At 40.3% G+C, this 24,678-nt stretch overlaps 2 protein-coding genes across 5 annotated transcripts; one reads left to right on the forward strand and one right to left on the reverse strand.

Moving 5' to 3' along the window:
• The first annotated feature begins 1,415 nt into the window (after nt 1-1,415).
• On the forward strand, nt 1,416-18,864 carry pabpn1 (poly(A) binding protein, nuclear 1). Of its 4 annotated transcripts, none has more exons than XM_067578457.1 (8): nt 1,416-1,573; nt 1,722-1,911; nt 4,420-4,528; nt 5,451-5,518; nt 8,724-8,830; nt 9,435-9,522; nt 10,371-10,522; nt 18,108-18,864. In XM_067578457.1, the coding sequence occupies exons 2-8, from the start codon at nt 1,777-1,779 to the stop codon at nt 18,301-18,303; spliced, it is 855 nt and encodes a 284-aa protein (XP_067434558.1). In that variant the 5' UTR covers nt 1,416-1,573; nt 1,722-1,776; the 3' UTR covers nt 18,304-18,864. The 4 variants fall into 4 exon arrangements, with proteins under 4 accessions (XP_067434558.1, XP_067434560.1, XP_067434559.1 ...); XM_067578458.1 differs by having other exon boundaries at nt 1,421-1,493; XM_067578459.1 differs by lacking the exon at nt 18,108-18,864 and adding an exon at nt 16,902-17,453 and having other exon boundaries at nt 1,418-1,911.
• Nucleotides 18,865-19,519: 655 nt separating this feature from the next.
• On the reverse strand, nt 19,520-24,629 carry ngdn (neuroguidin, EIF4E binding protein). Its single transcript, XM_067578456.1, has 11 exons — nt 24,579-24,629; nt 24,285-24,344; nt 23,410-23,481; nt 22,653-22,790; nt 22,451-22,535; nt 22,225-22,277; nt 22,001-22,118; nt 21,548-21,722; nt 21,195-21,348; nt 20,438-20,501; nt 19,520-19,712 (listed from the first exon to the last, which is right to left on the reverse strand). Exons 1-11 carry the CDS (start codon nt 24,597-24,599, stop codon nt 19,693-19,695), a joined length of 960 nt encoding a protein of 319 aa, XP_067434557.1. The 5' UTR covers nt 24,600-24,629; the 3' UTR covers nt 19,520-19,692.
• Nucleotides 24,630-24,678: the final 49 nt, after the last annotated feature.

Here is a 24,678-nt window from a genome sequence, read left to right on the forward strand (position 1 = left end):
ATTCCAGAATCTATAAATAATGCAAATATATTTCATCTCAAAAATTTAACTGCTTGGCACAAGATGTGTCCTACTTCACTGTAAAGTCCATTCTCAGTGTGTGTGCAATGGAGGCTTCAAGCAGTTGTGGAAAGTAAGTGCATTCACTCAAGTACTGTACTTAAATACAATTTTGAGGTAATTTTACTTTACTGGACTATTTCCATTTGATGCTACTTTATACTTTCACTCCACTACATTTTAGAGTGAAATGTTGTACTTTTACTCCACTACATTTATTTGACAGCTTTAGTTACTTTTTCAGATGAAGATTGGATGTCTTACAAAAAACAGTGTGTAGTTGGTGTCGGATTCCAGATGTCTGAGTTGTTAACAGCTCCATCAAATAGTAATTTTTCTCTCTGAACTTCTCACATGGTTTCATTTCAATACATTTTCAGATGATCCAATATTTCACCAAAAATCAAAGAAAAGAGAAAAAGTCAGAAAATTGAAAACAGCTTTGTGTATCAGAGCTTTGTTTTTTCTTCTTTCTTCTCCCATTAATCATCTCACAACCCCTCAGATTTATCTGGTGACCCTTCGGAGGGGCCCGACCCCTAGGTTGGGAACCACTGGACTAAACTTGCTAACTGAATATAAAGTAGTTGAAACTAGCTCCACCTCCAGCAGCTACAACAGTAACATGCTGCTCTAACACTGATGCTTCAATATTAATAATCTAATGATGTTGCTGCTAATACTTATGTATTTTACTTAAGTAGAATTTTTCATTCAGGACTTTTACTTGTAACAGAGTATTTTTACATTGTTGTATTGGTACTTTTACTTGAGTAAAAGGATCTGAATATTTTTTCACCACTGGCTTCAATTTTCCACATCACACTTGTGTTAATTGAATATTGCATCAGGATTGGCTTCCAAACTATTTGTGATCTCACAAATCATGCTTGTAGGCTCGTCTCTTAAATTTGGATTTTCAATGATCTCAGAGAACCTTTCCACTTTTAGCAGATAAATATGAAAACAGCCTTCTGGTGTCAAACTCTCCACATACATAATTCTGCACAGAGGTGGACTTTAAATTCTTTATCTCATCATTCAATAATCTTGAGGTTTTAAAACAAAGGTCACTGAGGTCGCACTAGGGGAGGGGGGGCAATTTATATGACACTCAAATGTGCTTGGACTTAATTTGCTGAACAATTAGCTTTTGCCTATATACACAGGACCTGACAGGGATATTTGATTGACAGAAATGTAACCCAATTAAAAGGCAAAGATGCGATTTTGGGAACCGGAACGTCCTGTTAAGTTATCCAATGGGAGCGCAGTAAACGACAACTAGGGCTGTCTAGAATCGTCTACTGACCAATAGGAGCGAGAGTTGTACGCCCGCAGTGATACACGACTCCGCCCTCGGCTGCCATCTCTGAAGTGAAGCGACGCCGCCGCTCTCGCGTAGAGTCCTCGCCTTTTTTATACACAATTAAGTAAATAAACTAGCTTCTTTGTCTTAATTAGGACCATTACCTGAAGGCAACGAGTGAAACAGCAGTCCCTGTTTATCGTGGTATGCTGTTTGAGTAGTGGCTGGGACTGTAGCTGGCATTTTATTCCCCATTTTAACTTTACTAAGCGGCGTTTTCCGCCGTTTTTTTTCCTCTCCGCCTCCCCGCTCCGCTCACTCTCCCCCCGTGTGTGTGTGTGTGTGTGAGTAGCGGCCTGTAACGGTGGTTTGGCCACGAGGCGCGTCGGTACAGTTGGATCAGGGCGATGGCGGAGTTCGGTAACGGACTGGCGGAGGAGTCTCTACTAGATTCAGACCCCGGACATCCCGAGCTGGAAGACCCGGGTGTCGGCGACGAAGAACCGGGGTTAGAAGAGGGAGAGGCCGCGATTGAAGACCCGGTAAGTGAAGGGCATTGTTTCAGCCACATGAATACGGGGATACATTTTGGTCATATCGGAGTACTCGGTGAAGGCAATAGCAACCGTTTTGTTGAAAAATTTCCCCACAAAAAATCTTTGGGTCACATGCCGTGTGCGTTACGATATTAACCGCCATTGTGGTTCACGCAGTGCAGTAGAAATGGGTGGTGACATGCGTGGTGTCGGCGGCCATCTTGGCGCAAGAGCGGCGCCAGTTTCTCTGCGCCAGGGAGCAGTTTGAGCCGTTGGGGGGTAAAAAAAAATGCGAGACGGAGATGTTAGAGACAGTTAACCGCCGCTGTGCGAATCTACCTGCTTGAGAAGGCGACCTACTGACGGTAATGTCACCTTTTTATTCCCGTTACCCTCAACATATGCTGGCTGCTGCGGCATTTCAGGCGCCGGTGTGTTCACATGCAAGATGACCGAGCGACGGCAGGCTAACGGGTAGCTTATCGCAGGCACCATCATCAAATGCTGCAGCCAGACTGACCAGCGGGACATGTCAACCGTAATGACCAGTCACCAGATAAAATGCGGCCTTTGTACCGTAAGCTACCGTTTGTATCGGGCTGCTGGCTAGATTTATTACCATATGATGATGGGTCTGTGATTGGCTAACAAGCTAGCTGGTTTGAACAAAGCTGGGGTGGAGATGGCAGACGTGCACCTGACTGTCTTTTGTCGTTTTTTTTTTTTTTTTTGGACTGGCAGACATAGGATTTGCTCTGTCCCGTATCTGTCTTTTGAAGATGCACAATCAGCGTTTTTCTCGGCCTGGTTTCCATTTCCAACACCTGTGCACTGATGCATATATTCCCTGGTAGTGTCTATATGCAGTATGTCCAGGTGGGTTTTTGGGGGTAGTAGAGCAACAGCAGATGCAGGGGGTTGCGGTATTTGAGGGGCTGGGTTTACATCCTTAAGTGTTTTGCTGGAGCAAGGAGAATTAGAGAAGGGAGGGGAGTGAAAGAGGTTGCACTGAATATGCGACAAAAAAAAATAGGAGCCACAACGTGTCAGTGCTGGATGGTTTATTGCAACAATCTCGCTGTGGTTGTGGATTACTTTCTCTTCCTTTCCACGATCTTGACATTCAGTTATGATAGTTGTACCTTTTTTTTTTTTTTTTTTTTTTTTTTTTTTAATATATAAAGGTTGTTGACATTTCATCAGGCACATGGATACAAGAAGGCTAAGAAATGATGGTGTTATTATGAGCACGTGCAATATGTCACTATGCAGGGGCACTCCTCTCCGGTAAGAAGACTTGAATTTAATGTGATCTGCTAGTGGCCCTGCAGTCAGTTGTGTGCTGGTGTGGGTATCTGTCACTATAGGCAGCAGCCCTGGATGGAGCTGGAGTGACTCCCACTGTGCTGCAGTGCACCACTGTACAGGAGGGTCTGTTCTCACATGAGGACACTGTCATTTCTGTGTTGGCTATAAGAATATTTACATTGTTTTGGCACTGTTTGTTTTGTGGATGTCAGTTTTTCTTCTGAGTTTAGATAAACGTCCTCAGTGTTGGGATTTCCTGTTGTGGTTCCAAGATGTCTCTTAATTGAATTTGAATAGCATTAAGACTGCAACAAATGCATTTTCTTATTGATTTAATATACCAATTATTTATTGACATGCTCAGTGTCATGTAGCCTATAAATACATAACTTAGTAGCAATGCATCATCGGGTGCTTGAGCCAAAAGTTAATGTCTTTAAATTATTTTACTTTTCTGGCCAACATCCAGAAATATTAAAATTATGAGAATAATGAGCACTTATTCACATTTGTGTTATCAATGTCATGTATTTCTACACGTTAAACACCTAAAACAACGAATATTGGATTGAAATGTGTATTGATTATTTTGTTTACAAATGTTTTTACTATCATTTGGTTTCTGTGTTGTTTTAATGCCATTTCTGAACAGTGGCTTTGTTCAGGAAACACAAAAACTGAGGGTGCCTTACTGATTCATCAATTTTATTCCAGTGTTCCAAATATATGCAGGCATATCATGGGCAGATGGAGCGCTTTTATTTAATTGCTTAGAGGTCAAATTTCAAGTTATAGAAAGCAGCCACTGCCAAAATTATGCTGCATGGTAGGAAATATGGTTAACAATGTGGGATGAGAGGCAGTGTAACTATAGTGAATGTGCAAAACCAGCCAGACGGCACTTTTTTACATTATAATAGTCTCAATGTTGGATTTTGTGGTTCAGGCAGAAACACTACATGTACTCGCTTTCCCTATTTTAGATTGAGGTCATGTTAAGACGACACCATCACTCAGGTTCAGCATCTCAAGTGTCTAGTCTAGTGTTGTCAACGGCATGTGATGAAAGGGTGTTATGGAAACATTTGTCAAGTTTGGTGGTTGGTCAGCTCTCGTTGGTGTAAGTATGATTATAGGACTTGTGATTAATCTTCCAGTGTATGGTTTTGTGCACATGATGGACTGACATTTGTGTCTGTGTTGCAGGAGCTGGAGGCAATCAAAGCCCGGGTGAGAGAGATGGAGGAAGAGGCAGAGAAGCTGAAGGAGCTACAGAACGAGGTGGAGAAACAGATGAATCTCAGCCCCCCACCAGGTGCGTGCGTGTGTGTGTGGTTTTTTTGGGGGGAGGCCTCCCTTTCTACCCATCTGTCCATGTTTCTTGTTCCTCTCCTGACAATATAATCCAATAAAGGAAGCGTGTCATTATACATTTTAAAAATAATTTAATCTTCTATCTTTGTGACTTAAGTTCATTTTTTATAGAGAGAGATAGATAGATAGAAATAATTATAAAATATGGGATCAGTTTAGTGCATGCAACTATCAGAAAAATATCCACACCATGTTCTTGTCAGTACTCAGCCATTGTGCTGGTGTGCCGGTAGTAGGAAATTGCTTTAAAATTAGTTTAAAATTAGAATAACTTTAATCTGCATGTTTGTATTATGGCTGAACACTTAATTCAACAATAGATGATTTGCAAGAGACTGCACTTTGCTAGTGGAAGGCCTATTCAGACTGATTCATTGATAAAATGTGTAGTATACATGTTCAGCCTACATCAAGATGGAGATATGTTATTCAGATTGGTCCTGCCCAGGCATAGTTCACCATCTTTCGGGCCCTATTGGCACATTCAGCAAAATTTAAATCACTTATAAGACGGAGAGAATGATGGTGCATGAAAGTTTTTTTGGCAGTACTTCAGAAGACATCACTATGAAGGAAATAGACCAAATTTCAGTCATAATTTTGTTGTAATTTTATGTAACCCTAAACCAGTTTCTGTTAAAAAAAAAAATCCAGATAACTATTTTCAGCACTTACGTCAAACAGGAAATTTAGTGTTGCCTTCAGAACCGTACTTTATACACAATTCTTTTCATTTGATGGACTTGCCAGTTGTAGAAATACTTGTATTATGTAGTTTGAGACACAAGAGTTTTGAATGTTTCGATAGGAAAATATTATGTTGCTCATTTAGCTTTGTTCCCCCCACCTCTCCCCTTGTGTAGTCGGTCCTGTCATCATGTCCATCGAGGAGAAGATGGAAGCAGATGGCAGATCTATTTATGTCGGAAATGTGAGTAAATGTCTCTTCGTTGTCTCATGCAGAGGCTATATTGGCCACTTGATTTTGTTGTAACTTTTGAGATGGTATTAAAGAAAAATCATCAAATTTTGTCATTGAATCATGATTTACAGTGTCTATAGACATTGCTCATCCCCCCTTGGAATTTTTCAGGTTTTATAGTTTGTGATTTCTCCCCCCCTCACACACACACACAAATTAACAGAAAATACTTTTAATTTTCAGTTGTTTTTTTTTATTTTTTCAATTTCAATGGGCTTTATTGGCATGAAAGTTTCAAGAACAATGTCACCAAAGCATCAAAATACAATTTGTCCAGTTCCTCTTTTAAATGTCAAACACATGGTAATCTATGCCAAGTATAAAGAGTACTGTAGTGGTTTTTGATACAAATGTATCTATAGTTTTCTGATTGTAGATAATTATCAAAATATACATCAAAGAATTTGAGAATGATATAGCCACCTTTTAAGTGATTTGTAAAGGCAAATTTGGCAGCAAATACATCCTTGAGTCTATGAGGTTTGGCATCAGTGTTGCAAATCTTGATACTTAACTTACACTTAAGTTCTGTCAACTAGCATGGTGGGTGTGAGTGTATCTGTGGCCATTGTCTTGTTGATAAATTAGCCCCATGTCCTGTTATGTGTTATGCCAAACATGGCATTTAGCATCAAGATTACAAAGCTAAAATTTGACACCATTAGATAGAGCTGCAGTGATTACCGCATTACCATGGTAATGCAATCAGGTCACGCCCACTGCAGAGTCAAGCTGATCACCGCTTCACCACTGAGTGAGCGACTCAAGTGATGGGACATTAGTTATTCTCTCAGGCTTGACATAAAGAATGACGTACTTGCTGAATGCTGACCATTAGTCATGCTGCAAAATCGACCTCTTAATGACAACACAGGAATAAAATCAGACATTTAGATTATAGAGGCTATAAGGAATAGACAACTACAGGAATAAATGCATTCGAAAAGTTTGCCGTATTGGTCCCAATATAAGATTGTTGTTTTTTTTCCCTCCTAGAAATACGTCTGAAAAAGTGGGGTTGTTTTTATATTCGGGGTGTAATTACATGTTCACAACATCAGATTCTTTTTGAACAACTCCAGGGTTTCCGTCAAAAACTGAGCCAAACGTGTTACCGGTGATATATGGGCATACACTGATTATTTACCCACGGACCCCACCATCGCTTGTTTTGTTTTTTTTAAATACAAATAAAACTCATGTAGTGAATTTTCACGGATCAACTCCCACATTCATCAAATAAAAAAACTCATTTGTAAAGTATTAAGCGTGTTATCAATACTTAGTCAAATGACGGACAGTACAATTATAAACTGAAAGTGTCTGCTCGGTGACCGTGGAGCAGTAGCAGAGTTGCAGCACAGAAAAATGGAAGGAGACGCCTGTCCTCCCTCCTGCTCTCTTCTGTAAACACACGTAGCTGTTAGCGAGCAGCTCCTCTCATGTCTCCCCGGGTCTCGCTGCTTATTTTCGGCAGAAATAAGCAAGACAGGGGACCTTGGCTTGGGTCTTGAGAAGTTTTAGCATTTATTCACCAACAAATAGGCTGAACTGTACACACACACACACACACATACAGCTATACAGTTAACTTATACTGCTAGCGGTCGCTGTAGCTATTCCTTGAAGGAGCTATGCTACAGTTTAGAAAACATCTTAAAATACTTCTAAAAAAAAAAAAAAATTCCCCGATGCTTATGCCTGGCGAGAGGGTCAAATCAGGCCCCTCGAGCCACCAGGCTTACAGTACACTGGTGGAAACCCTGAACTCCTACACAAATGTTTGCATTGCTAGGCTAGCGAGTGTCTTAAAGTCTGTTTATAGTGAGTGTGTTAACCAGTCAGCCCTAAAAGTGGTTCTAATTTCCAGTTAGTCCAGTTTAACCTGCAGGAGTTTCGCGAAACTATTTTTCTGCCACGGAGGAAATAAATTCATGATGAGTGAAAACGAGTCCAAAGTGTCTTCCGACGTCTCTACTGAAGAAATGAATATGTCAAGCTGCCAAATACCACTGTGACAGATGATAAAGAGCTCAAAAAGACAAACAGGCAGTCTTATGAGCCTGGTAGGAGAGTGTGTGAGTACCTAACTAGATTATGGTGTAAGTTACATCAAGTATTTTTCCGTTGTCTTATAATCAGGGTCGCCTTATATTCAGGCCAGTACAGTATCTAGAAACCAATTCTTTTATAACGTCTGAGGTTTTTTTTTTCATGGTGGTTACCACAACGGTTTGAATGGCTTCGCTAATTTGTGTGATAATGGAAAAAAAATCAATACCATGGCAGCCGTCCTCCACTTTGTTTCAGATTCTCCAACAGTGGCTTTGTTTTTGCAAAGGCAACAGTGATTGTATGCACAGTGTCTCTCAGCTAAGGAAACCTGTTGCCCCCTCAGAGTTGTTTAGGTGGCTACCCCCACTGGTGTCTTTCTTACACAGCTATTTAGGGATGCCTGCTCCAGGCAGATTTAAAGCCTCTGTATTCATTCCTTTTTCTAAAGACTAACCTAACTGAACCCCCTCACATCAGAAACATTCCTTCTTGGGGTTTTTTTTTTTTTGAGAATTTTTAATTTATTAACTAGCAGGTTGACCTTACAGGTACAAGTGTATTTAACCTAAAATCATGCACACTAATTGCACATCACTCAAATTCCCATTTTACTTTTACAAGTTTTGGCTGCTCCAGTAGTAATTTAGGTGCTTCACAGTAAATATTTGGGCTTTTGTTGGAAGATTTTATGCATCCACTGTGATTCTGTGTAGTAAAAAGTCCAGGGAGGGTGAATACTTTCTCATATTTCTATTGCTGTATGTCTTTATATATATATATATATATATATATATATATATATATATATATATATATATATATATATATATATATATATATATATATATATATATATATATATATATATATATATATATATATATATATATATGACATAAAAGTTGTCTTGGGACAGAGAACAAAGATGTTGGTGTGGATTTGTTTCACAGCCATACACAAAATCTTAGATGTTAAAACCTAAACACTGAATCTTATTGTAATGAGCAAAAATAGTTCAATCTTAATTGTAAATGTACATGCTCAAGTAATGGCGATGCAACTCTCTTGATGTCTAACCTTTTATCCTTTCTGTCTTCAGGTGGACTATGGTGCCACGGCAGAAGAGCTTGAGGCTCACTTTCATGGCTGCGGTTCAGTAAACAGAGTCACCATCCTATGTGACAAATACACAGGGCATCCCAAGGGGTAATAAATCAACATAATACCTTTTCACTATACAGTTGTTGAATGGGTGGAGGAGTTGATTACAGCTTATTATCTTGTGAGGCAAATATACAAGGTAACCCAGTTGACAAAGAGATAAGGGAAACCGTAGGTGGAAAGATTTAATTGAGCGTTAGTACAAACGACGGAGTCTTCCCAAAGGCTTGCTAGAGCTCAGCAGTTGAACTCTCAAAGAATGTGGTTTTCTTTTGTTAGAAAATCCAGGGCAGACAGAAATGGTTGCCCGGGACTAGATTTTTATCATTGTCAAACATTTTGAGTTCTGGTTGCACCTCTTGGCAACCACTTTTCCTGAATGCTGCTGTTACATCAACTCCCACCAGAGTGGCTTCAACTTTATACAAACTGGGTTATTCACCTGGAGGGGAATAGGTTTCCTTTTATGAACTAGTCATTTGTTACCAATGGTGGCAATGAACAGGATTTGCTATCAGAATACATCAATGATATGCCTGTGATGAATCAAGATAATGGCGCTATCATGCTCTCATGTTGCTTTTTGCTGTACTTTTGTAGTTGAATGGCCATTGATTCCTTTGATGTTTTTTTTTTTTCTTCCCTCCAGGTTTGCCTATATTGAGTTTGCAGACAAAGAGTCTGTTAGGACAGCCATGGCTTTGGACGAGTCCCTTTTCAGAGGAAGGCAGATAAAGGCAAGTCAAGTTCAATTTTCAGATATTTGTTTTTTCCCTCAGTGTAATTTAGTGACGCTCACACTGCAGTTTCAGGAGTCACAGGTCACTATGGCAAGAAAAGAGGTACCATTGTAAGAGAATGGGAAATTATTGTGGTTCATTTTCTCTTATTAAGAAGCAAAAACAAGGTTAGTCCTTGTGATGGAGCTTCATCATTGTCAATTGTCCAACTTGGAACACTTGCTGCATTTATAAAATGAACTGAAACACACAAAATAATCCCAGTGACCACCATAACTAAACGGTTGCAGAAGAAACACTGTTGGCTTCATGTAGCTGCTGCTGTTACTTGGAGTGACGGTGGCAGGAACTACTTTGATCACTGTGCCAGTTCGGGGTGGGTTTGACAGGTTCGTTCTGATTGGCTGAGTGGGTACATGCAAGTTAGCCTGTTAAAAAGACTCCCTTTGTACTTATGCAGTAGGGTTGCAAAATCTTGCCTTCATGCTTCTTGCTAGGCATTACAGTAGCTCATTTTAATGATTGATTTTGCTAATGGTTGAAACTGGCTTGTGTAGTTTGGTGTGAGAGGAAACATTTCATATTCTTGGATCACTGAGGAACGTGATTGGAAACACAAGTATAATATCACCCACAGAATGCTAAACAGATTTCTTACATTATCCAAATTGAAAAGAAATTGTGTGAAATGAACACATTTCTAAAGAAATTAACTGTGGAACCGTTTCATGGCTATGAGTTTTCCGTTCTGGTCCGTGAACACAAAAGCTGTCGAGAAAAGAGCCACAACACTCTGAATCTTGTTAGTTTGTGTAACGGTCTCTTGCTCAAATCTCACACCTCAGGTGGGCGCTAAGAGAACAAACAGACCAGGCATCAGCACCACAGACCGCGGCTTTCCACGGGCTCGATTCCGATCACGGGGAGGAAGCTTCTCGTCACGTGCACGCTACTACAGTGGCTACACACCACCCAGAGGCAGAGGACGGGCCTTCAGGTGAGCTGACGCCAAGACGCCTCACTTCTGACAGCGTGGGAGAGCACTGCACCCGCATGCACAGCATCTCACTCACTGTTTCCACTGAAGGGGAAGGGAGGACAGGACAAACAACAAAGCCCATCATGACCAGCCAGAAGTAGCAGCTGGTGTTAAAAGATTTACATAAACCCACAATTATGATGATTTTTATTGCTCTTTTGTTGTGCAAATGAGGGATGCAGCTAGGAAGAAAAACAAGTATTGGACAGTTTTTGCCACAACTGCCTGTCAGGTTATAAAAATGATAAACTATTCCACGGCATATTAGAACATTGCGTTTTGTGGCCTACAATGATAGGGTTAACATTGCCCTCTCCCTGTATTTTACCACGACAAGAATAAATAGAGGAGGAATCAGTGATCGTCTACACGGAAAACTAATCTGAGAATATGAGGAAAAACATGGACCCTGGGCTGGCCTCAAATAGATAACGAATGGAAAATAGACTAGTGCAAATGTTTGTGCACTTCATGCAGCTGGAGCTACTGCCCACCACACTATTCCCAGCTGCATGCATTTTTTAAACTCCAGACTTAATTGGGCAGAATAGTATGGAGTAGGAAAATGGTTTCTGAATGTGGTCACATTGAAAGAACTGAAAAGAATGAGCAGGAAGGTAAGTTAAGAGTGAAGCTGAAAAGATATTTTGCTTTTATGATTGGATAGTATAGAGAAGGTAAGTACAGAAAGGTCAGAGTAGCAGTTTCTAATTAATGGAGAGGAGGTGCAATGTCCAAAAAGTTTTACCCATTCATTTTGAAATCAAGAATTTGGGTTCAATGTTCTAAGATATCAGCTAATTGCTGTCCTCAAATATAGTCAAAGACTTGTAAAAACGTAAATCATATTTTATCATGATATCCACTTCAGTATTACTTGTAATCTGGTCATCATGGAAGGGATTATTTCACTCAGAGACACAGATACTGTATTAACACAAATGTAATAGAAACACAGACACACACACACACAAACATGCCATGTAGTCAGTTTTAGAGATCACATCACATCAGCTTTGGGATGGTGCAGCTCATTGCATGCCACATCACACAACCATTTCAATGGAGGCAAACAGACTCTGTGCACATCAATTTGTCCTTCCCAGGCTGTACATACTCTGTTAAGTTGGATCTGTTTTTGGGTCAGTGCCAATGCAATCTCCTGCAATTTAATGATAGCAGGTACTAGTGCAAGGCTCCAGCAGCTGCATGTAATGGTTTTAGAAAGATTGGAAGGTTATTTTCATGGCAGTTGAGAGTGCAAATCATTTGCATAACTGAGAGGTTTAGGTTGTGTCGACGAGCAGTATGATAACTAAATGAAGTACGTCATTTACAGTGACCGTGCTTTCATTCTACTGCAGTCTTGTGTTTAATGCTCTATATCATCAAACCATGTTGCAACTGGAAATCGTAGTGCTTCCTCTGGTGTTCTGATAGGCATGTAAACCCTCAGTTTGGTTTGCCATTACTGTGATCCACATTGAACAACAGGAGAAGCCTGGTGCTGATCAGAGTGATGTGCACTGGGATTCTAGTGGCTCTCCACATACAATGTTTGTGAAGTGAGATAAGATCTCTCAATGATTCTGGTCACATAAGAATGAAATTCTGTGGGATTCACTTGAGAGCTCTGCTGTGGGGCTCCGTGAGTCTCCAGTCCTGTTTCCACTGCAAGGCTAAGTCACGGCAGACTAACTGTTTACAGGATTTATCAAAACTTTTTTTCGTTAATTTCCTTGGTTTATGTAAATGAGATAATGCGAAAAATAATTCCATTAGTTAATATAAATGAGATGATGTGAAAAATATGAGAGGTTGTTGTGGAGGTAATTGAAACACAACCTACTGGCCCCTTGAATACATTATGGCGAGCCTTTGTAGGGAGCAAGGCTGCAAAGAGTCTCACTCCATGTAAGCCCCAGGGTGGAGCTCTATCTGTGAAGCCATCTTGTTTTTTCTGTTGAGACTGAGAAGGGAGGTGTGGTGCCAAACACATTGATCAGCATGCCAACTTCCTCACACATGCACTGAGTTTTGAAACAGAGAGATTCTGATTTGATCGCTTGTGGAAAGCATGTGGAACCCTTAGGCCCTGGACCATTGCTTAATACTTAATGTTTTAATAAACGAAGAACTTTTTCCAGAAAAAAAGACACTGCAGCAGTAATTTTGGAAAAAGCATAAAAGCCTTTATTTCAGTGATTTAACAGTTTCTTCTGAGAACCCTTCATTAAGTCCATTTTATCTTGTGTGCTTTTCTTGTTTCATTTTTGACCTTGCTCCTGACTCGTGTAGTTGTGCAGTGAATTACTAGTTTAGCGAGGCTGCCTCTGAATAATTTCTAGAGAGGGTTACATTTCTGTTAGGGGTGTAACGGTACACAAAATTCACGGTTCAGTATGTACTGCGGTTTCAGGGTCACGGTTCAGTACATTTTTGGTATGGCAGGAAAAAAAAGGAAGAAAACAATATAAACTAGAGAAGCATTGATCGATCGGCCACTAATCAAAAATGACTGATTGGCCATGACTGGTGACTGTCCCTGATCAGTCTCTGCTCCCATCAGTCAAATTTACACGGCAGCACAGACGGTACAGCCACACACACACAAACGCGCAATAATACTAAATGCAGAAACTTGCATGTCTGCTGCCGTTTTTTAACTTGTTTAAATATTAATTTACTGGTTTTATTTACTGGCAACATGTCACACCATCATCACGACCACCAACAGGCACGACTCAGACGACGGCCTGAACCCGGGCTACACCCGGACCATCCTGGGTCTGCTCAGGATGGGATAGATGGTGAGTCAGTCCAGCCCAGAGTAGCCATTATGTAACAGAGAGTTTACATGCCGGGACGTGTTTAGCTGTTGACACACAGTTAACGTGAAAGCAGGTGTGGCTCTGCTGTTAATACTGCTGTTGTTTTTGTTTATATTTGATTTAGTTTAACCTCTTTCTCATTATCTGATACACTGACATGAATCCTGCTGTGTGTTTCAATCTGTAGGGAAAAAATATAAAATAGTAAATTTGAATTAATACAAGTGATAAATATTATTAATCTAGATATAATGACCAAAAAGAACTATACACCCGTTGAGTGCTGCAAATCACCATTAAAAAGACATCAGAGTTGATATTTGCTTAATAAGTAAAGTGCTTTTTTGATTACTGTAAAAAGATAATATTTAGGGAATAAGAAAATATTATAGGTGGAGAATAGGATGTGAAAGTACTTTGTGGTACCCACCAGGGTTTATCTGCACCACTGACAAATATTTTATAAGTATTTTTACTTTGAGTTGACTTCAATGAACTTTAAAGTTCATCATGTAGTTAGAAAACCAAATACTGTGTTTATGTTTTATATGAACAGTGGCTTACAAACATACAATTCCATCAAAGAAAAGTTACAAAAATGTTTGTATGCTGTCAATTATAACTCTTAGAAAGAAAGCAAATTGGAATCGGCAGGTCAGACATAAAAGAAAAAGTCTATTTAGTTGTGCTGCGGTGGAAAAGGAAAACAACCTTTCTATTTCTTACAAGGAGTCAAAACACCTGCTGACAGCTGTTTTATGCTGATTTATGGTCGCTGAGAACTGGTTCTTACGACATGCTGTCCGACCACATCAGAAATCAAATGTGTTTATAGTTGTTCTGAATGGCTTCATTCAAAGGCGGAGTGAAAACCGACTGTTACAGAGAGGGGAGGGGCACGATGAGAACCGATATCGTTTTTAAATATGGAGATAACGATGCATATTTTAATAACAGCAACAACACTACATGAGCAGGGGTAACCAGGGTAACTTGGCTAAGCTGGCGAGCATACATCCATGAGCATGCTACAGATGATTGGTTCACTGCCAGAACGTTCGGGTGCAACTCTTGTGTTATTGTTCCACATGTCGGAGTAACTATTTTGACAGTAATTGTTTGGGTCAGCGAGGAAAGTCACATACTGAACCGAACATCTTGGACTGAAAGGTTCAGGACGAATACACGAACCGTTACGCCCCTAATCTCTGTTCATTCCTTTGTGTTAGAGTGTCTGAACCTCAAGGTCAGAATCTCTCTAATCACTCTGTGTGCTTATCCCAACCACTCCCACACATACCAAGAAACCCTAACCCTGCCAGTTTACTCGCTGGGATTTGGCCCAAGCTGCAGGACAAGGCACACAAAGACGCGAGGAGAAGCTGAGGGGATTTTCATATTAAATCAAGTCTCCAGAAGCCGAAAGTACTGATCATGGGCAGTTTACAAGCCGAAAGACTTATTTGCATTTGGCATTAAAAGCTTTAATTTAGCTTGTTGTTTTGTAAGCATATGTCAGACATATTGTCATCTTTGAACTTTAAAGTTCTGTCTGACTGTTTTGCAGTTATTTTAAGCTAATGAAAATCCAGCAGCAAAGCGGAAAAAGTCCATTAACCTCAGAAGACTCTGCTAAAACACACACACATACACACAATGTAATAGCTGAAGATTTTTAATATGTTGTTCCCACAGTTTTGTCATTCAGATTAAAGCTGGCAGTTCCAAGGTCACGAGAGGCTGAATTGTTTTCGTCATCAGTAATTTAACTGTAATGACTGTACTAATAGTAATCTGTTATTATGAAACACCCTTGTGGGTATTATTGATGGCTACATAATGTATCTTCTCACTATCTAGCAGCATTGGTTAATATGCAGTAATCACCCACAGAGAATAGCATGCAGAGAAGCGGAGTGTTGTTTCACTTGATCTGGCCTTGATCACTTCTTGCAGAGGAGAGCAGAAAGGCTGACATCAGGAATTCATCTCTAGTCTCCTTTAAGATTGCTGCAGTTGAACAGAATCAGGCTCAGATCTGAACAAAATAACACTTTTCACTGGTGCCTTGTCTTGTTGTGGGAACACATCCATGGTGAACAAAAACATATGGCCTGTTCAAAATCTTTGCATTGATCTATTATGAGCTTGGGAAGATTTCATAGTCCTCTGTTACATTAAAGCGTTTTCATTATTGATTGGCTTTGTATTTACAAGGAGACGTTAAGTTTTACCCAGGAGCCAGCAGGTATTTTCTTTAGAGGCTGATGTGAAGCTTAATTTGCCAGAACTTAATAGTATTACAGGACAATGCAGCCAAATAGTGGCGTTTATCTAGTGCAGGAAACAGTCAGGGAGCAAAGAACAATTTTAACATTCACTCTAAAGGTATTTTTCGCTGGTATTGCATCCATTAACATCATGCTTGTCATCTTCCCAAGTTGGCATAGTGAAAAGCCAAGATTTTGATATGAGCCAGAAGACCCACATACTGTACTCATGAAGTGGAAGAATCTTTTGTTGGTTTTTTTTTTTTTTTCTGTGCATATGTAGAGTGTATGTCCTTGCATGTACATGAACCCACCCACCCACACACACACATATACATACCCCAACTCAGATTCACCTTTACAGCGTTCACTCCCAGAAACGAGGGTTCATTACTGCAGCCTGACCTCAGCATCTAGCCTAACATCCACTGGTTTCAGTCCCAGTGTGTGACCTTTTTGTGTTTGTTGCCACTAAATGCTCTGTTTGTGTGTGTGTGAAAGAGAGAGAGAGAGAGAGCGAGAGAGAGGGGGGTGATGTATGGAGAGGTTGCTACCGCCTGGCTTTTGTGTATGTGTCAGATAGTGTTTTGAGTGTGTTCACCAAAGAAAAATAACAATGCAGTTGTGAGTCCTGTCCCCCAAATTGTCTGTGCGAGCGTGCGTGCGAGTGTGTACATGTATGTGTGTGTGTGTGTGTGTGTGCACTGTCTTGCTGGGGGTATATGTGTGGTGCTGTTTGTCCTCAAGGTCTTTCCCCCACAGTGACCCCAGAGGCGGCTCTCGCAGAGAGAGACAGAGAGAGAGAGAGAAAGAGGGAGAGAGAGTGCCTTTGCTGTCCCCTCACACCCACACCCACTAATCATTATCTTTATATCTGGAAATTAAACACTTTTCCTCTCTTGGCAAAGCTGCTTTCAGCTTTTTTCAGCACTGTAGTTCATTCTTCCAGATTGATTTGTTGTAACGCAACACCTTGTAAGATCAAAGGCACAATACCGTTAAGATGGTATGTCTATTAAGTGATTTGTGAACCCTGTCATTCATTTTGATATATATAAATATATTCTTTCCCCCCTTCAGTTTACCTCTAGGACTGAAATTTCAGCAGACCCTTTCTCTGCCCACAATCGCACACATACCACATATCTATAATATAATATCACACCAGGAAATTGGTGTCCGTCTTCTTAAGCCAACCAGAAAAAAACTCACCCTCTTTTTCTCTCTCTTTTCCAGGGGCCGAGGGCGAACAACATCGTGGTATTCCCCTTACTAAACACCCCCAACCCCTTCCCAACACTCCCTTACTATCAACCCTCTCCCCTCTCTGTTCCCATTTAAAAACACACACAATGAAAAAAAAAAAACAAAAAAAAAAACAACTCCCCTTCCCCAACAATAAAAGAAGAGAACCCCCCAGAAGAGAGAAAAAAAAGACAAAAAAGGAAAGAAAAAAAAAAACTTCTTCTGGACAGAGAGACTGACTGGCCGCAGTGTGCGATTGTGTGTGAGCGTGCGTGTGCGGAGGTTGATGCGGTCACCCCTGGTAAGGTATAAGTTGGCCATTGGGGGGAGAACGTGGTGGCAGTTTTTCTTTATTTGTTTTTTGTTGGTTTTGAGGGTGGGGGGGAGGGGATGATGGTATCTCAGGCTGCAGATGTGTCTCCTTTGGTCTGGCTGTGACCTCCTGCTTTCACACCATCACCAACACAGCCCACCCACTCACCCACCACCTATACAAGAAGGAAAAAAAAAAAAAAAAAAAAAAAAAGAGAACAGGGGGGGGGACAGCTACAAGAAAAGATACTGTGTTCTGTTTTTTGTTTTTAATGTACTGTACATGTGTGAAACTTCTGCTAGCCAGAGTATTGTTGTTGTGTTTTAAGTTTGTGGCTTGGAGTATATCATTACCTCCCCACCCACCCACCCACCCACCCACCCTCCACCCCTTTTGTGTCCGCCGTTCTCTGCCTCTCTCATCCTTACCCTCCACCCCCCATCTCCCTGCATTTTATAACTCATTTGCCCCCCCCCTCCCTCCTCCTCCTCTTTGGCTCATCACACCATGGATTGTGTTATTTGCTGTCCACACTGATCTCTGGACAGTGACGGACCTTCGGTGTTCCGTGGGATTGTACATCCATAATTTTTTTTTTTTTTTTTTTTCTCCCCCCCTTTTTTCTGGAGGGTGGGGTTCTTTGCTGTGCAGCCAACTCCCCACCGCTCGTCCATACCTGTCACCCCCAACTCAGGCATGGCCGCAGCTTGTTTTATTCTTTTGACAGGCATCAATGTTTTTATTTCGTGCAACCCCCTCCATCCCCCCACCCCCCTTTTTCCCCCTCCCCTCCCCTCCCTCCCTCTGTGCTCCTTGTCTCCCGTCTCTCCTCCTCCTCCCCCCCCTCCTCTCTCTGTATATTAGACCACTTCTTGTCGTTTCAGGTTTCAGGACCAGTGGAGGCTGACGACCCCTCCCCAGGTGGCGCAGGCCCCCCCCACTGTCTCTGCAGCGTCTCTCTCTCTCTCTGCTCCCGCTATGCACACTCACCCCATCCTGTCCGTGTGGGGGGGCGGGGGAGGGGGGCAGGGCGACCACAGGCCCGCCGCGGGGGGCATTTACTACAACAGCAAACGCTGATGATGCTTTTAGTCCTTTTCACACTTCAACTCGCGCACACAAACACACACATTGATGACACACACATACACACACACACACACACACCTGTTCAACATACACCACAGCACACTGCAGTACAGATGGCACTTAACAGGCCGTCAACCCAACACATGATTTATATACAGAGAGCTGAAGCCAACATAGCTGAGTGGCAGGCAGGCAAGTTTGCGTGAGAGTGAGGAAGGCAGGACCAGAGACAAGGGTGTTTTTTGGGGTGTACAGTGCGGACCTTAAGGCGCCCCCTTTCTCTGACTACGCGCAGTGCAGTCACGGCTTGTCTGAGGAAGGCTGATGAGCTAACGGCATTGATTATTAATTTAATGAATGGAGTGGGCCGGAGCTGTTACTTTAGGGCGGGGAAAGACAGGGGTGGGGTTTGTGTGGAGACTTTTTTTTTTTTCTTTTTGAAAAAAGGGGGAGTGGGTTTGAACAACAAATGTTTTGCTTTTTTTATTTTTATTTTTAACCCATGAGTCTGTAATTAGGAGAAAAAAAAATAAAGACATTGTGTAAAAATGAGACTGTGTTTGTGTGAGTTTGTCCTGCATGTGGTGTGAAATGATAGTTCAATAGTATTTGTGTGTGTGTATATATAGATATCTATCATAATAGAATTAATCTTCTGGAGCAATTTGTATTGATGTGGAACACCACGCAGACCAAACCTTTGAATATTTTAGTATTTCAACACAAGACTACTTAGTTGTAAAAGGTTTGACCCTACTTGACTACAGTCTGACCATACTGCACACAATTATGACGTTAGCGTATACTTACGCTTTAATATGAGATGAAGTATTGGAGTTTTTATTCAGGAGGTAGTGATTGTGGGCTTGTGAATTCCTCAATAGGAATGCATGAACAAGCGGTTTTAACATTTGCATCATACTGTACCAAAACATTTGCATTGTGGTCAGTTGGCTGGCGTGTATGCCACACCAGGTTATGATTAGATGTTAAAGCAACATCTGCCTGGATTGAATTTGTTCAATATGTCTTTTATCTCCTCATTTCAATGTTCACATGCTCTTGTGGCAGGAGTAGTTCAGACAGTAGAGGGAATAAAAGGGAAAACTGAATTTTAATATTTACTCAGCATTTCGTTTATTTAATCATAATTGGTAGATGTGTGTAAGGCAGTCTCACATTATTGAAACATGACAAATAGAAGAGGTAACAGTAAATGTTTATTCCACAAACAGTGAAAAACTGGGAACATTTTAGAGAATTTATATCTGTAGTACAACTGACTTGTTGGTAATAAAAGTCCTATAAACTGAAGTGATGATAGCTGTTCTTCATGTCATCATTTGGTCTTTGAACATCATCGGACGCCATGTTTCAGGTCTATTTATGCTTCTTGAAAGCTGCAGAGAAGAAAACGATCATTAAGATGAAACAGGCGTAAAATGCAGATAATAGCAATGACTGAATGCTGCTTTCCCGTCTCTTAGTGCTGTGCAGTTGTAGAGAGGTGGTCATGTAAATAAGCATTTATGAAAATCTGAAAAAAAAAGTTGTAATAGTCTTATTGGTTTTTAACTTATAAATGAAGTTTTTATAAACCATGGGTTATCTGTGAACTGACAAAATTTCAACCCCTAAAATCATTAAAATGGAACTTTTTATAATAGTGTACGTCATTTTTTAAAATGCCAAATATTTGATGTTTCCAGGTTCTTAAATATAAGAATGTGCTTTTCTTGGTCTCTTACATTATAGTGTGTTGAATATTTTTGGGTTTTGGACTGTATGTCAGAAAAAATAAGAAGATGTCACTTTGTGCTCTAGAATATTGTGATAGACATTTTTTTTTTTTTTACTGTTTTCTGATGTTTTATAGACAAAAACGATTTGAGAAAATAACCTGCCTACGAACTGATTATGAAAATAGTTGTTAGTTGCAGCCCTGGAGCCAAGCCTACAGAGGAGGCACTAAATGCAGACCGAAGAAGTTAAAAGTTTGAAGTTAATTGGCCATAATTTGGTCTTTTTATTGTCACATTTGACTTGTCACTTATCAAAGAGTGCATGATGTGTAGAAATGCCATGAAATCCATTTGTAGTGTCTGGTATATTTGAATGTCCTCACCTCTTCTTTTAGTTTTCTTCTTCATGAGTTTCTTCTTTTTCTTGGGGCGAGGGTTGTCCCCATCCTGCGCCAATAAAGATAAAAGTGTTAGAACCAGCAGCCACATTAAGAATGTGATCGAAATAAAAACAGGCCACAATGGTCCCATTCATACTGGAGATGGGCCTGTTAGCGACATCCTTTAGTGGTGTCTTATGTTGTCCAGTGCAAAGTCTAAACATAGCACACATGGATTTTTCCAAGTCTTCTTAAATACATTTAACTGAATGAATTTTCCACATCTGCAAACGGTGGAACAGACTATCAGCATGAGACTGCCGGCCAGTCATTACTCTCACTCATTAGTACTTTTTATGACAGCAGGCTGTAGGCACACAGTGTAGCTGTTGCCAACAGTGCTGCCAACAGCACCAGACAACTGAGTCACCAAGATACCCAGACCTCTTCAAAACACACAACAGCAGTGTTCTGTCCAACATTAATTGTGTGCTGGTGGCAGCCAAAGTTGCATAATAGTCAATATAAATAATTTGGTGTGTCCTGCTGTTTTCAGCCCATACTCAGTTAGGAATCCAACCAATACGCCCTCCAGATAAACTGAATGATTAGAGCCTCGACATCTACCTTAAAACTCCCAATCAATTCCTGTCTGAACCCGTATGACGGGAGATTTACACATATTTTTTTTTAACTGTCCAGACCAAACTTTGGAATTTTCACCGACAGATGAGATACAGATGTTACTGTAAGAGCTCACCTGCCCGCCCTCGCCTCCCGTCAGCGCCGTGATGTCGCTGAAGTGTGTGATCCCGCTCAGCTGGCCGGACATAGACATCATGCCTCTCTTTTTGGAGTTCTTCTGGCGCTTTGGCATGTTGAGACGCACCATCATCGACTCCTCATAATTTTTCCTGTGAAGAGGAAAAGAGAATTATTGTTTATTGAATTATTGGAAAACATGACTTGCCATTACTTATTATTTCTATTTGGGTAAACATGATTACTGTGAAACCGCCTCACTTCATGTCCTTGTCGGAAGAAAAAAAAAAAAGATTTCTGCATAACACATGCTTCCTAATGTGTCTTAACAACATGCAGGAGAATAAAAACCTGTGTAGCTCCTCTCGGCTGTCCCGCTCAGTCTGGAAGTCCTGTCGGTCCCTGATCTCCTCGGGGGCGTCGCTGTACTGCTGCCGCAGCTCCTGGATCACAGAACTTCTCAGGGCTGCTCGCCGCTGACGCTCCACCAGAGCTTTCTTCTTGTCTGCTTCTGTCATGTCGCCATCTAGAGGAAAAGGAATGGGATAACTATTTGTACAGGTTTTATAAATTCTACTTTTGGATAAGTTAAAAATAAAAAAGGCTATTTTTATACACGTCAACATCTAAAATTAAACTAAAGGAGAGATGTGCTGCTTTCTACATTCTGTACAATCTGATAAACTTCCACAAAATTTTCAATTTCAATCATTTTTCAATTCAATCAATAAAAGGAAGACTTGAATAGTATTTTCATGACAAGGAGAAAAACAAAAACTCTTAAAAAAATACAAATGACATTACCATAATGCACTGCAGCAATCTTGGGCGGTACATATTTCCTGCCACTAGAGTGGGCTGCTCTCTTCTCTGAGGCCGCCTTGTTCTCAGCTTCACCTTCAGACTCCTCAGATTCATTCAGCTGTTTGAATTATGAAGCAAGTAAGAAAAAAAACTCACAGTGCAACAAAAATGTCTCTGCAGTATCTAGATTACAGTTTTAATTTATGACGATTTGTTGGCCTTACTTTGCTGATGAGGTTCTCAGGGTTAGGACGCAGCTGCAGCGGGTCGTTTTCAGCTAAAAATCAACAAAAGCAAAAGACGTTTTCATACACTGAAGCCTGAGAAACATGGAAGGAAGGAAATTTCTCTACAAGTCTGATATTTGTCATGTGTCATAAATCACATCTTTCATGGAAGCTAAGCCGAGATTAAAAGTAAGATCATTGCCAGACACCACATCAGTCTTACCTAAACTGCCAGTGACAGCTGTGCGCACCAGTTTATCAATCTGGTATTTCAGTTTGTGGTCTAGGGGTCGCATCTTCTCCAAGACCTTAAAAAAAAAAAAAAAAAAAAAAAGCAAGGTAAAATGTATTTAAATATCATGCCGGGTGGATAGATGAGAATAAACAAGTTTATTATTAGTGGTGTTTTTGTACAAACATCTCACCGTTCTGATTGTGACCACTCTGTTCAAGGCTTCACTGTCTTTTATTTTGCCTCCTTCTGTCTTGATGCTGATCAGGTGAGTGAGGTCTTGAAGGTAAAAGAGCAGCAGGTGATACCGAAGGTCCAAGAAAGACAAACCCTGCAGGCAGAGAGGACAGAGAGTCAGAAGGGCTGAAAGAACTGCAACAGGTAGTTTCCTTATCAATTAATCTCTTGATTATTCCTTTAAGTGATTGTATAGAATATAACTAAATAATAAATCATTTTATAATTGCTCATCACAATTTCCCAGAGCCCAAATTGCTTGTTTTGTCCGACCAACAGTCCAAAACCCACAGATATTCAATTAATGATCTTATAAAAATAAAGAGAAGAGTGGATAATCCTCACATTTAAGAAGCTGGAATCAGTAAAAATTCAGTATTTATGAATAACAAGTGAGTTAAAACATATGATCAGTTATCAAACCTATTGCCAATTTATATTTTGTTGATCATGTAATCGTTTCAGCTTTATTTGAATTACAAGTCTATCTCAACCAGACCTTGGTCAAATAGTAATAGCAAACGATTTCAATTTAACAGTGTGTTTAAATCTGCTTGGACAAGCAGCTGGGAGTGTATTCAATCTTTTTATTTTGTTCGAGTTTAAGCCACCACTTATCTTTTGACTTTAAAATGGAGTTTCAAGCAGAATCCTTGGAAAATACAAACAGATCTGGTCTGGACTTTTACAGTTCTGATGAAGCGTTTACTCACCTTCGATGTCTTAAATGCCCCATCTTTGACTTTTGTTAGCAAATTGCGGACATGACTTGTGACTGAAGCCACCTAAAGAGAAAAGAAGAGTTTTTCAGCCTCACATCTACAGAGGCTTTCTGCAGTCATGAGAGAATCACTAAGCTGTTTGTGAACGATGCTGAAGTTAGCTTCCGATTCTGAGAGGAAAGTTAAGGGAAACATAAATTATTACTGCTGATTCTATGTTTTTGCACCACTTACACTTAAAAAAGTGTTAGACATTGTAACAAAAGCCTTAATGCTGTGTAAATCCACTTTCAGATTTGTGATACCTTTATTTTGCATATGAAAACAAAAAAAATGGCTTTTTCTCCATCCAGACCACAGCAGACCAGGTCCAGATCAAAACCCACTATACTTAGACTTGTCAAATCTTAAAAATAATAATAATCTAGTCCAGATTTGACAAGTCTAAGTATAGTGTTTTTTGATCTGGACCCAGTCTAATGTGGTTTGGATGGGGAAAAAACTGTGAAATCGCCCTTTTTTCAGTTTTTATAAACAAAATAAAGGTTTCATAAATCTGAAACTTGGTTAAAGCTGTGTTAAGGCTTTTGCCACGATGTTGAACACTCGATATCATTATTTACATTTCCCTTAACTTTCCCTTTAACTCCTAATCAGAAACTAACTTCAGCGTCGTGGTTTGAGATCAGTTTAAATAGTAGCTATATGGGATTACTCCAACAATGTGACTACAATAGTTTCAGCTCTAATTAGTCTTAGGTGTCATGACATGAGAAACACATTTTTCCGAATTTGTTTGCATAGTTTAAACAGAAACCATTACATTCAGGACTGTTACTTTACCACAATTTCAATAAATACTGTACCTGCTCTGTGAGAGTATTCAGCAGCTCTACAGCTTTGGGCAAATCATTTTGAATCAAATCCTGTAAGACAGTTAAATGACATACAAGAAAGAGGTGTGTTAGCCGGCAGCTAGCTGGTAAGCCGAAGTTTTTACAAATGAAACAACTATTATCGCTCACTCTAGTCAAGCTCACGTGTCAAACAAAGTCTGCGTATACATGTTCAGTCGTCTGAATGGTCTATAATTTTAACAGAAATCACGGAAAGATAATATAAATGCTTTATTGACTAGCAGCAAGCTAAGCTCAACTCACGTTGTCAATAGTAGAAGCCATTTTGATTTTTACTGTGACTACGGATACCAAGAAGGGACAGTGTCGACGCAGCGCCTGGTTTGCCGTTGTTCCATTGATC

The sequence above is a fragment of the Thunnus thynnus genome, chromosome 21 (assembly GCF_963924715.1).
Source record: "Thunnus thynnus chromosome 21, fThuThy2.1, whole genome shotgun sequence".
Lineage (NCBI taxonomy): Eukaryota > Metazoa > Chordata > Actinopteri > Scombriformes > Scombridae > Thunnus > Thunnus thynnus.